The sequence below is a fragment of the Ochotona princeps genome, chromosome 15, assembly GCF_030435755.1.
Source record: "Ochotona princeps isolate mOchPri1 chromosome 15, mOchPri1.hap1, whole genome shotgun sequence".
Classification (NCBI taxonomy): domain Eukaryota; kingdom Metazoa; phylum Chordata; class Mammalia; order Lagomorpha; family Ochotonidae; genus Ochotona; species Ochotona princeps.
The window spans coordinates 6,206,464-6,220,827 of NC_080846.1; the positions used below are offsets into that span (position 1 = coordinate 6,206,464).

Below are 14,364 nucleotides of genomic sequence, written 5' to 3' on the forward strand. Positions count from 1 at the left end.
TTAAAATTTATTTTTATTGCAAAGTTAGATATGTATAGAGAGAGAGGAGGAGAGACAGAGAGGAAGATCCTCTGTCCAATGATTCACTCCCCAAGTGACTGCCACAGCTGGAGCTGAGCCGATCCAAAGCCAAGAGCTTCCTCCTGGTCTCCCACACGGGTGCAGGGTCCCAAAGCTTTGGGCCGTCCTTGACTGCTTTCCCAGGCCACAAGCAGGGAGCTGGATGGGAAGTGGGGCTGCCGGGATTAGAACCGGCGCCCATATGGGATCCTGGCACATTCAGGACGAGGACTTTAGCCACTATGCCACCACGCTGGGTCACACGCTTGCTTTTAAGCTATGAGTGTTCACTGGGCCTGAACTGGTGAATGGGCAAGTCTTCTGCTAGGGAGCCTTGGCATCTGCTGGTACAAAGGGATGCACCTGTTTGAGGCTACTCCACTGGCGCTTTCCCTTGAAGCTCTCAGCTCAGAGGGAAAGCCCCAGGTCTGCCTGCCTTCCTATGATGGATAGTCCTTTCCTTAGGACTATTCCTAAGGAAAATTTGATTTAAATTACTTTTAAATCTAAAACACAATCTGTGGAAAAGGACACTATAAAAAGAATCTTCCAAATTATTGGTATTCATACATTTGGAATCCATTTATGATACAAGAGGTGTTTTGTGAGTGACATTTGATAATTGGAAAATAGTAATAGTTAAGGCCATTTTTTATGACTTAGAAAAATATCTGAAAAGACAGCTATATTTTAATTTTTTTCTTCAATTTACAGAATTTCGTACTGGGAAAACTCAGCTCTCTCATACACTCTGTGGTAAGGATATGTAACCCCAGCACTAACAGTACCCATGGCTGCCAGCTCCTGAAAGTCCCTCTGTGTCTGCTGTGTGCATAGTGTCCTGCCAACCTGTCAGACTTGCAGGGAAAAAAGATCAAGGAGATTAACCAAACTGCCCTTGGTCACACACACACCACAAAGCTCATTGAGTGTGTGATACTCGAGGCGATGTACCATGTGCTGCCCTGGAAACACTTTATGGAAATAAGAAAGTAAAACAACATTTGATTGTGTTGATAAGAAGTATCCATTGGCTCAATTTTTCCTACTCCATATTTTCTATATCTGTTTTTTATAAAAACAACACAAAATCTATTGAGGTTTAGAATCCTTTACTGCTTTTCTTTTTTAAGATTTGTTTATTGAATGGTAGAGTTAGAGGTCTTCCATCTGCTGGTTCATTCCCAAATCACTGTAGCCACTGGGCTGGGCCAGGCTGAAGCCAGGAGCCTGGATCCATCTGAGTCTCCCACAGGGCGGACAGAAGCCCAAACACTGCAGCTGTATTCTGCTGCTTTCCCAGGCACACTAACAGAGAGCTGGATTGGAAATGGAACAGCCAGGGCTCGAACAAAGCAATATAAAATTGTAGGCAGCAGCTTAACGTACTATGCCGTGATATCAGCCCTTTGCTTTCCAAGGAGAAAGATTGGTCCTAAAAGAGACTGAAAAACAAACGTTTCTAAGAAAAATCTTTAAAAGATTTCCTTTTTCATAAATACATTGTATTTCTTTGAGCCTGGCAAAGTGGATATGAAGAGATTCTAGAACTGAATGTGTGATCCAGTCTAACTCTGCCATTAACAACTGTGTGAGCCTGGGCACAGTGCTTCACCCCTCCACTAAGCGCCAGGAAGCCTCGTGCCAAGACGCGGGGTGATTTTGAAAAATAAATGAAACGGGGTCCCATGCAGTAGCCTAGTGGCTAGAGTCCTCGCCTTGCATGCTCCGGGATGCCATATGGGCACCGGTTCTAATCCTGGCTGCCCTGCTTCCCAGCCAGCTCCCTGTTTGTGGCCTGGGAAAGCAGTCGAGGACGGCCCAAAGCCTTGAGACCCTGCACCTGTGTGGGAGACCCAGAAGAAGAGGCTCCAGGCTCCTGGCTTCGGATTGGCGCAGCTCCAGCTGTGGCAGCCACTTGGGGAGGGAATCATCAGACAGAGGATCTTCCTCTCTGTCTCTCTTCCTCTCTGTATATCTGACTTTCCAGTAAAAATAAAATAAATCTTAAAAAAAGAAAAATATGAAATAATACATATACCGGTTATGTTGTAACTCCTCACTATTGACTACTACTGCATAGAATCTAAATACACTGACTTTTTCTGAGAAACATAAATTGAAAGGTAACTTAAATGCATCCTAGAGCAGAAATTATCTTTGTGATTATTTCTTAAGAGGGAAATAATAGTATTTTCCTCCTTATTCTATTTGGGAGATCTTTCATGAACATCATCTTGTATTGCAAGACATACTTCAATTCTTTGTTGAATTACTACTATACTGAAGGATATTTGTATAATTTTACCACTGGTTACTAATGTGAAAATGTAGCATATTATTTATAAAGTAAAGGACTGATTATTTGCTAAATTTACTGAAGAGTTGCAACCTTGACAATAAATACTTATTTTTATATTTTATTATACATAAGCACTTATTTCTAGACATCTTGATTATTGTTTATTTTGTAGTAAATTTTAAAATCAGGGAAAAGAAAGTTGCAATCAACATAAACCCAACATTTATTTATATTTTTTGTATAAAATTTATTCACCCTTACTAACATTAATTTTTAATTGCTTCCCAGTAACAGCTCAACTTCCAGGAGCAAGTGGCTACCCAGGAGGAAAGATTATCTTCATTGATACAGAAAATACCTTGTAACCTTTTTATTTAAATAAGTTGCTAATGTAATAGTATGATGTTTTCAAAGACAATTTGAAATATACCATTTGGTCGGGGATGGGGTAAGGGAAGAGGGCCCTGGCACATGCAATGGCTCAGTGACTAAATCCTCACCTCGCACGTGCCAGGGTCCCGTATGGGCGCCAGTTCACATCCTGGCTGCTTCACTTTCCATCCAGCTCCCTGCTTGTGGCCTAAGAAAGCAGTAGAGGATGGCGCAAAGCCTTGGGAACCTGCACCCCTGTTGGAGGGCCCAAAGATGCTCCTAGCTCCTGGTTCGGATGGGCTCAACTGCAGTCTTTGCAGCCACTTGGAGAGTGAACTAGAGGGTGGGAGATCTTTCTCTGTGAAACTTGTGTTTCCAGTATGAAATAAACTAATCTTCCCCCCAAAATAGCTAGCAATGAAAACTCCAAGGGGAAAATAATCTCTCTTACCATTTTCTATTTAATAAGTTTCACTTCTTCACATGGTTTTGATCTAAAACTGACATTTCAAATACATGAGAAGAAATTATATCATTCTTCTTTTAAAAGATTTATTGAAAGGCAGACATACCGAGATAAGGAGAGACACAGAGAAAGATCTTCCACCTCCTGGTTCACCCTCCAAGTGGCTACAGTGATCAGAGCTGAGCCCATCTGAAGCCAGGAGCCAGGTGCTGCTGGGTCTCCTATGGGCTTTGAAATACTGTCTGCTGTTTCCCAGGGAGCTAGAAGGGAAGTGGAGTAGGTGGGACTTGAAGCAGTGTCTATATGAAATCCTGACGCATGCAAGCTGAGGATTTAGTCATTGAGCCATTGCACTGGACCCCAATTCTTTTTTTAAAAAAAATCCTTTTAATTTTATTTGTGATGATGTTCACATAGTTGATCAGAAGGGAAGGATCGAAAGTGAGGGAAAAGTGGGTAATACCATTGTTCGCAAACTTTCCCTTTCTTCGTCCTGTATCTGGGGGAAGCGGGAGACAAGAAGAGAAGCCACACCCAGCCTCCCAACCGCCCCAGTACCCAGGGATGGGAACAGCCACCTGATATCAACCCAAGGTCCCTGATATGGAGCATGCTCTGAGGGTTCTGCTAAAGTGTTTTCAGTAGTTCTGTACTGCTGTCAAACTCACCGATCCAAGGATGAGGAAATTCTTCCAAGGTCCATTGGCTGACAGGCTGACATAGTTCACCTTAGTCTCCATTTGCCCAGATATTTGCTGTAATCACTTGGTCCGAGTAGTTCTCCAATTTGTTCTGCCCTCCTTCCTCCGCTGTGTTGCCAGATGTCCTCAAGGCCCCAGCTGGCTGCTGTATCCTCTATGCGCATCTGGGCCTGCCATCCACTGCTCCATCTTTTCCACTGAGAAGGCCCAGTTCTGACACTTGCACTCTATGGTCAAATCACCAGTCCTTGATGTGAGCTTGCATGTCCCCACACCCACCCTCCTATGCCATCCCCAGACCGCTTCCAAGCCCACACACCAAACCCCCACAAGCAGGCCCCTGGGAAGCCAGTGAGCTTTGCCTGGTGCCATTGCAGCCCCAGGGTGCCCAACACAGGCCCCGCTGGACCCCTCACTCACCCCCAAGGCTCAGACCTGGCATCTACCATGCATGCAGGCCTAAGGACCCAGCCCAGGTAACTTGGACCCAAATGCACCCCCTGCCCCCAGCGCTCCCAGACCTGGTACCCACCATGCAGGCAGGCCTAAGGACCCAGGCTGAGCGGCCCAGGCCCCGCTGGGCACTCCTAAGCCCCTGCTCCTGAAGATCATAGACCTGGCAACTTCTCCCCCTGGCATATCTTGAGAAAAAAGAAAAAAATTGAATAGGCTAGGTGACTCTGCTGGCACAATGGTTTAGTTAACACAGATTTGGCATTAACCAGGACCAGGATGCTCACCAGCTATTAGCTGCTTTTCTCCCAGCAGTGTAGCACTTGCCTCAGTACTATGCAACCTAGGCCATTGTCCACAACTGGGACCCGATTCTTTTTTTTTTTTAGAAAGATTTATTTATTTTTATTACAAAGTCAGATATACAGAGAGGAGGAGAGACAGAGAGGAAGATATTCCGTTCAATGATTCACTCCCCAAGTGACCGCAATGGCCGGTGCTGCGCTGATCCAAAGCCAGGAGCCAGGAACTTCCTCCAGGTCTCCCACACGGGTGCAGGGTCCAAAGCATTGAACCGTCCTCGACTGCTTTCCCAGGCCACAGGCAGGGAGCTGGATGGGAAGTGGAGCTGCCGGGATTAGAACCGGCGCCCATATGGGATCCCGGGGCTTTCAAGGCGAGGACTTTAGCCGCTAGGCCACGCCGCCGGGCCCCCGATTCATTCTTAATTATCTTTATTTTTCTAATATTTTGCTTGATAAATAGGATTTTGACTCACTCAAAATCCTATTCCCAAATAAAAGGAAAGACATGAAGAGATCAAAATCATGGAAAGAAAGAAAGAAGGCAGAGCTTAGGGTAACAGAATGAGTTGCACTTCAATTAAAATGTAAAGTATTGGGCTCAGCACAGTGGCTGATGTCCTCTCCTTGCATGCGACAGGATCCCATATGGTTGCCAGTTTGTATCCCAGTGACCCCACTTCTCATCCAGCTCCCTGCTTGTGGCCTGGAAAAGCAGTCAAGGACAGCCGAAAGCCTTGTACCCATGTGAGAGACCCAGAAGAAGCTCCTGGCTCCTGGTTTCGGATCAGCTCAGCTCCAGGCATTGGGGCCACTTGGGGAGTGAACCAATATCTTTGGAACATCTTTCTCTGTGTCTCTCCTTTTTGTAAATCTGCCTTTCCAATAAAAAAAAATCTTTATATAAATTTATATTAAAACCTGGGGCCACCGCCGTGACATAAGCAGCTTCTGTGGTGCCGGCGTTCCATACAGGCACTGGTTGGAGTCCTGGAAGCTCCACTTCCCATCCAGTTCCCTTCTAATGGCCTGGGAAGGCAGTGGAGGACAGCCCAAAACTTTTGGCCCCTGCACACACATAGAAAACTTGGAAGAAGATCCTGACTGCAGATTTCAGATAAGCCCAAATACAGCTGTTGCATCTATTTGGGTAGTGAACCAATGGATGGAAGACCTCTCTGTCTTTCTCTCTGTAACTCTGCTTTTCAAAGAAAATTAATAATTTTTTAAAACCTACATAAACCAAAATCCTTGGATTGATAACCCCTTTTGTACTCTTGAGGTTACTGTTCTGACACTTTAGTTCCTGTAGTCATTTTTAGGATTTGTTGGCAGCACACAATTAATGGTATGTTAAACTCTTTCATAGTGAACAGAGAAGTATGATGAATTAGTTCACTTTGAAGTGACAAATTCAGTGATATTTTTCTAGACTACATCTCTTTTTATAGTGTTTTCATTTGTAATATGTAACATAGGCCGCAGTAACTAGCTTTTAAGGTTACTGTAAAATTGATAATGAACTTTTTAAAGATTTTTATTTATTTGAGAGAATAAGAGAGAAACCAATTCCATCTGCTGGCTCACTGGAATCACCTATAAGGAGAACTGGGAATTCAGTGTAGGTCTACATGGGTAAGAGGAACCTAATTACTTGAGTCATTATTCCTGTTTCCCAGGATTCCCATCATAGGAAGAGCCAGTCAGGAGCTAGAACCAAGGGTCCAACCCAGGGGAAATGTGTTGTTTTAACTGCTAAGCTGAATGCTAAACTGCTCTGATAATTTTATTTATTTGAATGACAGAGTGAGAAACAGACAAAAATAGAGATCGTTCATCTGACGATTCACTCCTCAAATGCCCACAACAGCAGTGACTGAGCAGGCCAAAGCCAGGGGCCGGAAGCTCTAGCCAGGTCTCCCTCAGGGATAGCAGGCATGCCAGTCCTCGGACCATCCTCTGCTGTCTCCCAGGCACACTAGTAGGAAGCTGAACCTGAAGCAGAGGTGGGAGCTAGACCCCAGGCCCACTAGGATGTGATCCGAGTATTCTAAGTGAAAGCTTAGCCCAGTACACTACAGGGCCTACCCCACAATTCTGTGACTGTATCACTACCTAAGGCAACTTGAAGCACTTATGAAAAAATATAGACTTTAAGTAATGATTGGAATTCTCCAGAATATCTTTGCAGATACATTGTTTTACCTTTCTTTTAATTTACTTACTTAAGGCATTGTGTTTTGTAGCTGTTATCTCAGTTTTTTTGGAATTGATTTATTGAATCCTTAACTTTGGCTACTCCAGTCGTCCAGATCGCCTTCGGGACATTGCTGACCGCTTCAACGTAGACCACGATGCAGTACTGGACAATGTGCTGTATGCACGTGCATACACTAGTAAGGGCCATGCAGCCGAAGACCTACATTATTATGAGATTGGAAACACTGGTTTATGATTTGATCGATACTAAATATCTTGACATGATTTTTTATCTTTTTAATTTACTCTTCTCCAAATTAATTTAGTCACTCATTTTATTATCTGGTAAATCCCTGGATATTAAAATGCCCTGAATTTTTTTCTCATACATTGTTGCTGAAATACAGAGTAGCATTCTTTTTGGAAAAAATTATCACATTTAATATAGTCATAAGTAATTCAGAGAACCCTCCCAGGACTCTATTTTGCGTGGCTCCCACAGACAGGAGTGATTTGCTTCTTTGAGCCCTTATAACATTTTCTTATTGCATTTCCTACCAGGTGAACATCAGATGGAGCTACTTGATTATGTAGCTGCAAAGTTCCATGAAGAGGCTGGCATCTTCAAGCTGCTGGTACAAGCTTCTAAATATTGCTCACTTGCAGAGCTACTTAGCATGTTACTGTTCCGTTGATTCCTGTGCAAATTAATTCCTTCCTTCTGATTCCAAATGCTTATTTGTTTTTCCATCAACCTTGTACAGATAATTGATTCAATAATGGCACTTTTTCGAGTGGATTTCAGTGGTCGTGGGGAGTTGGCTGAGAGGCAGCAAAAGCTGGCCCAGATGTTGTCCAGGCTCCAAAAAATCTCAGAAGGTAGATCTCAAAGCTAGAATGGCTGTGTTGCAATAGCACCTGCAAGTGCTTTAGCTATACTTTGCAGAGATTTTCAGAATTGGGGCGGGGGGGACGATACTTTCTTTAAAAAATAAATTACCTTCAAGGTATTCACATGTACTTTTAAACAAGAAATATTGATCCTAACCTAAATAAAATTAATAGTAACCTTAAATAAATTGACTTCTATTATCAGTGACAAAAACAGAAATGTGGTGTTGTTTCTAAAATTAATTTATGGTACAATGTCTCTAAATTCTAAAATCTACAATCAAAGCTTTATATTTGTATTGCCCTTCTCTTAGTTTCTTAATTTTATTTCTTGATACAGAATATAACGTGGCTGTTTTTGTGACCAATCAAATGACTGCTGATCCAGGAGCAACTATGACGTAAGCTCAATATTTCTGTTTTTGTATTTTACAAAGGTTACTAGCAAGAGGGCAGGACTGCTGCTTGGGATACCCATGTCCTACATCGGAGTGCCTGCGGTCTAGTCCCAGCTCTGTTCCGGATGCCATCTTCCAGCTGCTGTGCCTGCCAGGACACAGCAGGCGATTATTCAAGTGACCGGGCTCCCGCCCCTCATGTGAGACCTGGCTGTGACCTGACCCAACCTTGCCTGTTAGTGGGCATTTAGGAGATGAACCAGACTCTATCTACCTCTCAGATAAATAAATTGATTTGCAAATTTAAAAATACAAAATAATTAGCCTTGATGCATACACAAATATATTAAAAAATTGATGGCATTGTCCATATTCAGAATGACAATATGAAAGAGCATCAAAAATTAATGGGAAAGCTTGAAGTTAATCACTTAGATGTTCTCTAGAGCCTTTTTCTTCTGGTTCTTTCTTTATTTCATTTTTTAAAGATTTATTTATTTTTATTACAAAGTCAGACATAAAGAGAGAGGGAGAGACAGAGAGGAAGATCTTCCGTCCAATGATTCACTCCCCAAGTGACCACAACGACCAGTGCTGAGCGCTCCGAAGCCAGGAGCCTGGAACTTCCTCCAGGTCTCCCATGTGGGTGCAGGGTCCTAAAGCATTAGGACGTCCTCAACTGCTTTTCCAGGCCACAAGCAGGGAGCTGGATGGGAAGTGGAGCCGCCAGGATTAGAACCGGCGCCCATATGGGATCGCACCACATTCAGAGAGAGGACTTTAGCCACTAGGCCACCACTCTGGGCCCTCCTCTTGTTCTTTAAAGCATTTTCAAGCCCAGCAGGATGGCTCAATTGGCTAAATCCTCACCTTGCAAGCACCAGGACCCCAAATGGGTGGCAGTTCAGGCCCCAGCGGCCCCGCTTCCCGTCCAGCCCCCTGCTTGTGGCCTGGGAAAGCAGTGGAGGACTGCCCAAAGACTTGGGACGTGCACCAGTGTGGGAGACCTGGAAGAAGTTCCTGGCTTTGGATTGTCGCAGTTCTGGCTCTTGAGGGCATTTGGGGAGTGAACCAATGAATGAAAGATCTTTCCGTCTTTCCTTCTCTCCATAAATCTGATCTGCCTTTCCAATAAAAATAAATAAACAAAATCTATTTTTAAAAAAGATTTAAAATAAATAAAATCTTAAATAAATCTTAAAAAAAAAAAGAATAGACCCTTTTCAGGGTTTAATAGGGTATTACCAGTTGATAAGAGTATTAAGGAAATAAGAACTTATATTCCAAAGACATAATGTCCTCTATTGTACTCACTAGCTGTGAGCCCCAAAACAAAAAAGCAGGTTTTTTTTACAGTGTATGCATCAGGTATTTTTAAAGGAGACACAATGAGAGGAGTCTGCTGTTTAAAGAAAGAGCCTTTTAGTCCTTACTATTGAGGCTCTATTTCAAAGACACCAGGTGAAAGAAAGACAAGGAGGCCCAAAGTGCAATAGCAAAGGAAGAGAATGCAAGTAAATACTTGTGAACCCTGTGAAGAGCACCTGAATAAACCATCAAAAATAACCATCAATTCATGATCACAATTTTCACATTTTTTCAAAATTCTTTAAAGTTCCTTTATTTTTTCTTTTATTTGAGAGACAGAGGTCCACCCGTTGGTTCCACTCCCCACAAGCCTGTAGTGCCCAGGGCTGAGCTGGATGAAGCCAAGTCTCCATGTGGAGATCAGAGAGCAGTTGCCTGAGCTGTCGCCTGCTGTCTGCCATGGCCAACATCTGCAGGATGCTGGAATTGGGAGTCAAACCTGACCTCTCTAATATGAACTTGAGCATGGCAACCAGTGTCTTAACTGGTAGGCCAAACACCTGCCTTTAAAAGTTTATAACCAGTAAATAAGTTGCCAGAGAAATGCAATAAATGCACATATATCACTCACCCAAGTACATAAATTGTTGCTATTTTACCACATTTTTTCTTCCCACATTAGTGCATATAAAATCTTTGTCTCTTGTCTCTCTACACACAAAGTATGTACGTGTATTTGTTGTGAACCGTTTAAAAGGCATGCCTTTTCCTGAACCATTAAGAATTATTTGCAAGTATCATAACACTTTATCCTTAGTACTTCAGCAAATCTCTTCAAATAACAAAAAAAAAAAATTTCCTATATAACCACAATACAATTACCATGTTCAGGGTGTCTAGTGTCAGCATGATAGTGCTATGTACTATAAAGTGATGTTCAAATGCCTCCAGTTTTCTTGATAGTGTCACTCTGTAGTGTTGGGCTTTTCTGTTCAAATGAGGGTCCGTTGGAGAGCGTGCCTTCCACGCAGCTGTCATGCGTCTCGTCCTCCTTCCATCAGAATAGTTTCTCAACCTGTGTTAGATTATGTGGCACCGACATCTTGGAGAGCAGGCAAATGTCTTGTACTGTCTCTCAATCTGATTTTTCCTCCTCATTATTTAAAGTGTTAAACTTTTGGGGCAGGAGACATGTGTCATTGATACTATGGTCTTCTCAGCCCATCACCTCAAGAGGCGCATGATGGCAGCTGATCATGTGATCAAGACAGTCCTCACCAGCAAGAGGAGTACGGAATTTCCTTCTGTAATCACATAATTTGTGGAGTAATATTTTGAGACTGTGCAAATACCTTGTTCTGCAATACCTTTCATTCATTTATTTTAGTATCTATTAAATATTCCTGGATAAATAACTTGTTAAATCATATCACCCTGATGGTTGCAATGCCAAATGATACCTTGAATCCTGTGTACTTATACAATGGTAGGTAAAATGAATCACTGACATGCATAGTTAAGAGATATTTGATATGCTACTATCTATTATATAAGATGTAATGAAATGACTCTTCGTTTAAGCATTGTCTAAACTTAGCCCTAATAGTATTGCTGCATTGTCTGCAGTACTCTATGTCTCTCAGTTTTCAAAATGTTTTTCTGGGTATTTCCAATAGTATTAAGGTAAAAAGATTGAGGAAGAGAAAATTGCTTATTTATTCACTCAATAAATAGTTGCTGAAAATCTAGGCCAGGGACCTGACACAATAGCCTAGTGACTTAAGTCCTTACCTTGCATGTGCGGGGATCCCATATAGGCGCCGGTTCTAATCCCAGCAGTCCTGCTTCCCATCCAGCTCCCTGCTTGTGGTCTTGGGACTCTGCACCCATGTGGGAGACCCAAAAGAAGCTCCTGGCTCCTGGTTTCAGATCAGCTCAGCTCCAGCCATTGTGGCTGCTTGGGATGTGGATCAGTGGACAGAAGATCTTCCTCTCTGTCTCTCCTCCTCTCTGTATGTCTGACTGTCTGATTAAAAAAAAAAAAAACAAATACATCTAGAAAGAAAAGAAAAAAAATCTAGGCCAAGATTCTGGGAATTCACTAGTGAATGAAAGAAACAAAAACCTTGTCTCCATTAAAGAAAAGATACTGTCCATTTAGTTCAAACAATCTTGATCTGCCAGACACGTGGTCTGTGGCGTAGTCCTTGAGCAGTGCTGGCAGCCCTTGTTTTGTAGGTGACCTTAATACACAGGACATAAAGCACTTCACACAGAGAATCATTTTAAACCAAAGAGAAATGGAAGATTTTTAAGGCACAATTTAAAAAGAAAAAAAAATGACTCATCGGCTCAGAGGGAGGAAGTGGGTTGCATTCAAATAAAAGAGCGATGTTCTTTCTTCAGGTTTGGGGAGGGAACATTGAAGAGGTGAAAACTGTCACTCGAGAGTTAGAAGCCAAAGGAAATCAGTAGAAATTGGGTCAAATAGGGGTTCTTTTTTTTTTCTGATATTTGTAGAAAGTTTCAAAAGGAGTGCTGTCCTTTTGAACTAACCCCCCTAAGACAATGGACAGAGGAACAGAGATGTCAGAAAGGAGCTGCTTGGAGCAGGTAGATTTGTTATGAAGGGAGCCAGGTGGAGCGCGAGAGGCGTCAACAAAGGCAGCTACGTTCCCTGGGCAAGTGGGCCTCGCCACGTTGTCTCTTCCACCTGGCTGAGCTATAAAGGAAACAAGCTTCACTATAATTAAAGTATTATGAGGGATATTAAATTGAAACAATACAAATTAAATACATGTCTTCATGTAAAGCACAAAAATTGTCACATCCAGATTAAAAAAAAAATCAAGACAGTTTTCGTCTAAGGGGTTTCAAGTGCTGTTAGAGAACCTCCCATAAAGAAAACATCTTTGTTTCTCAGTGTGGAGGAATGCCAAGCTGCAGCTTGCCTAGGGCCTGTCAGAGGAATATCACTATAATTGGGATGAGTCCCCAAGTGCACTGACAATAATTGAGGCTTATATCCCGTGCATTCTACTTGATGGCGCATCGTATTAAAAAGGAACAAAATTATAGAGGCCAGGAGCTGCTGTATGATACAGCAGAGCCAGAGCTTCCACATGCGGCGTGCACAGAGGGAGTTCAAAAGCATGACAGTTCGGCCCCGGAGATCCAAAGTCAAAGCAGCAGAGGACCATGCTAGGGGAAAAATAAGAGAAGCACCAACTAAGAAGTGATATTTGCTTCCTACAAACGTTTTTAAAACATTGATTTATTTTCTCTTGAAAGGCTGATTTTACAGAGAGCAAAAGAGAGAGAGGTCTTCCATCTGCTGGTTCACTCCCCAAATGGCTGCAATGGCCAGAGTTGAGCCAATCTGAAGCCAGGAGTCTCCTGGTCTGTCATGTGGGTGCAGGGGCCCAAGGACCTGAGCCATCCTCTGCCGCTTTCCCAGGCCAGAAGCAGAGAGCTGAATAGGAAATGGAGCAGCTGGGACCTAAACCAGGATCACAGGGCAGAGGATTAGCCTGCTGTGTCACTGTAAGCCACAACCTTTTACTTCATTTATGTGTTTGTTCCCTGAAACAAAAAGTCCTCATAGAGCAATTGCAATTTCATAAATGTGCAGTCAGTTGATTTTCTAAGGATATCACCTACTGGTTCAGCATCACTGGCACAAAGTACTACGCGTAGAGAAAAAACACTGAGCCAGCATCCCTAACACACGACCTTGTGCAAGTCATCTCGACTATTTGATTTTTATTTTCTTCTCCTCCAAAACGGAGCAATCGTATCACCTACTTAGCATGTACCAAGCACTTCCATATGTCATCTCAGACTCTCCGCATGGGATCCTGCAGGAGCAGCCTCCTCTAGCGCCTTATGCCTTCTGTATGTGGCTGCATTCTACCCCAGCCCTCAGGAATCTCAGAATTCCCTTTGCAGAGTGTTAAAAAAAAAAAAAGTGTAGGGGTTTTTGGCATATTTTGGAACAGACATAAAGTGTTACTTAGCAAAACTTTTTAAACCTACCATTTTTTAAAGACCATCTCCACCCAGCATTGTGGCAACAGATGGAAGATTTGTGCTTCTTCTCTCTGTAACTCTTTCAAATAAAAATAAACTAAAGTATTTTTTAATTCCACCTGTAAGCTTATCGCTTATAAGTCAAAGCCTCAGGAAGGACCACTGTCATTCCAGGTTCAGCTTGCCATGCCCTTAGGCTTCACACTCCAACCAGTCTTTGAGACAGGTCCTATGATTATATAAACTATAAAAGTGGAAAAAGAGACGCAAAGGATTTAGTGTCTGCCATCACACAGTTAACAACGGCGTCAGGAATTGAACCCAGGCGTGTTTTACTTCAAAACTGATCTGTGAGTCTCACAGGCACTTTTCACATGTTAGCCCCTAACTGTTCTTCATCAGCCCATCACCTAGCTGGAAGTAGGAAGCCTAGGCTTTCTGGGCCTTCCCTTCTGTCATCTCCTGACCAAGCAGACAGGGACAAGTGAAATCAACTTTCTCTGTCCTTTATTCTTAAAATGCACCCACACGTCTCCCTCCTCCTCTCTCTACTCCCCAGTCTCCTGAGAAAAGGAGAAAGGATGAGAAGAAAATGCAAAGGAAGGGAAAATAAGAGAATAGGCTGAAGGAGCGGTGTGGGTGGCTTGACGATGCTGTTTTAACTTGGTCAGAAATAGAAATAAATTAAAGGCCTCTAAAGATTGGAATGTGATGGTACCTTTTTGTATTTTACCTCAAGACTTTGTTATAGCTGCTAGAAGTCAGGAAGTTCAAAGAAACTTCGAAAGGATGACTGTTTTAACAGAATTATATAGCTTAATAATAAGTTACCATTTATTGGGCATTTTTTAAGTGTCAAAATTGCTATTAAAGTCAATGTGAC

General features: G+C 42.7%; 1 protein-coding gene across 3 annotated transcripts in view; it reads left to right on the top strand.

Annotated features, from left to right (window-relative positions):
- DMC1 (DNA meiotic recombinase 1) overlaps window positions 1–14,364 on the top strand; it is a 33,055-nt gene that overhangs the window by 13,800 nt on the left and 4,891 nt on the right. For all 3 annotated transcript variants that reach the window (XM_058673352.1, XM_058673354.1, XM_058673353.1), the window contains exons 7-12: window positions 775–816; window positions 2,651–2,723; window positions 6,961–7,052; window positions 7,417–7,490; window positions 7,620–7,734; window positions 8,087–8,147. In XM_058673352.1, the coding sequence (XP_058529335.1) occupies window positions 775–816; window positions 2,651–2,723; window positions 6,961–7,052; window positions 7,417–7,490; window positions 7,620–7,734; window positions 8,087–8,147 (457 nt within the window). The remainder of the gene's footprint in view (window positions 1–774; window positions 817–2,650; window positions 2,724–6,960; window positions 7,053–7,416; window positions 7,491–7,619; window positions 7,735–8,086; window positions 8,148–14,364) is intronic.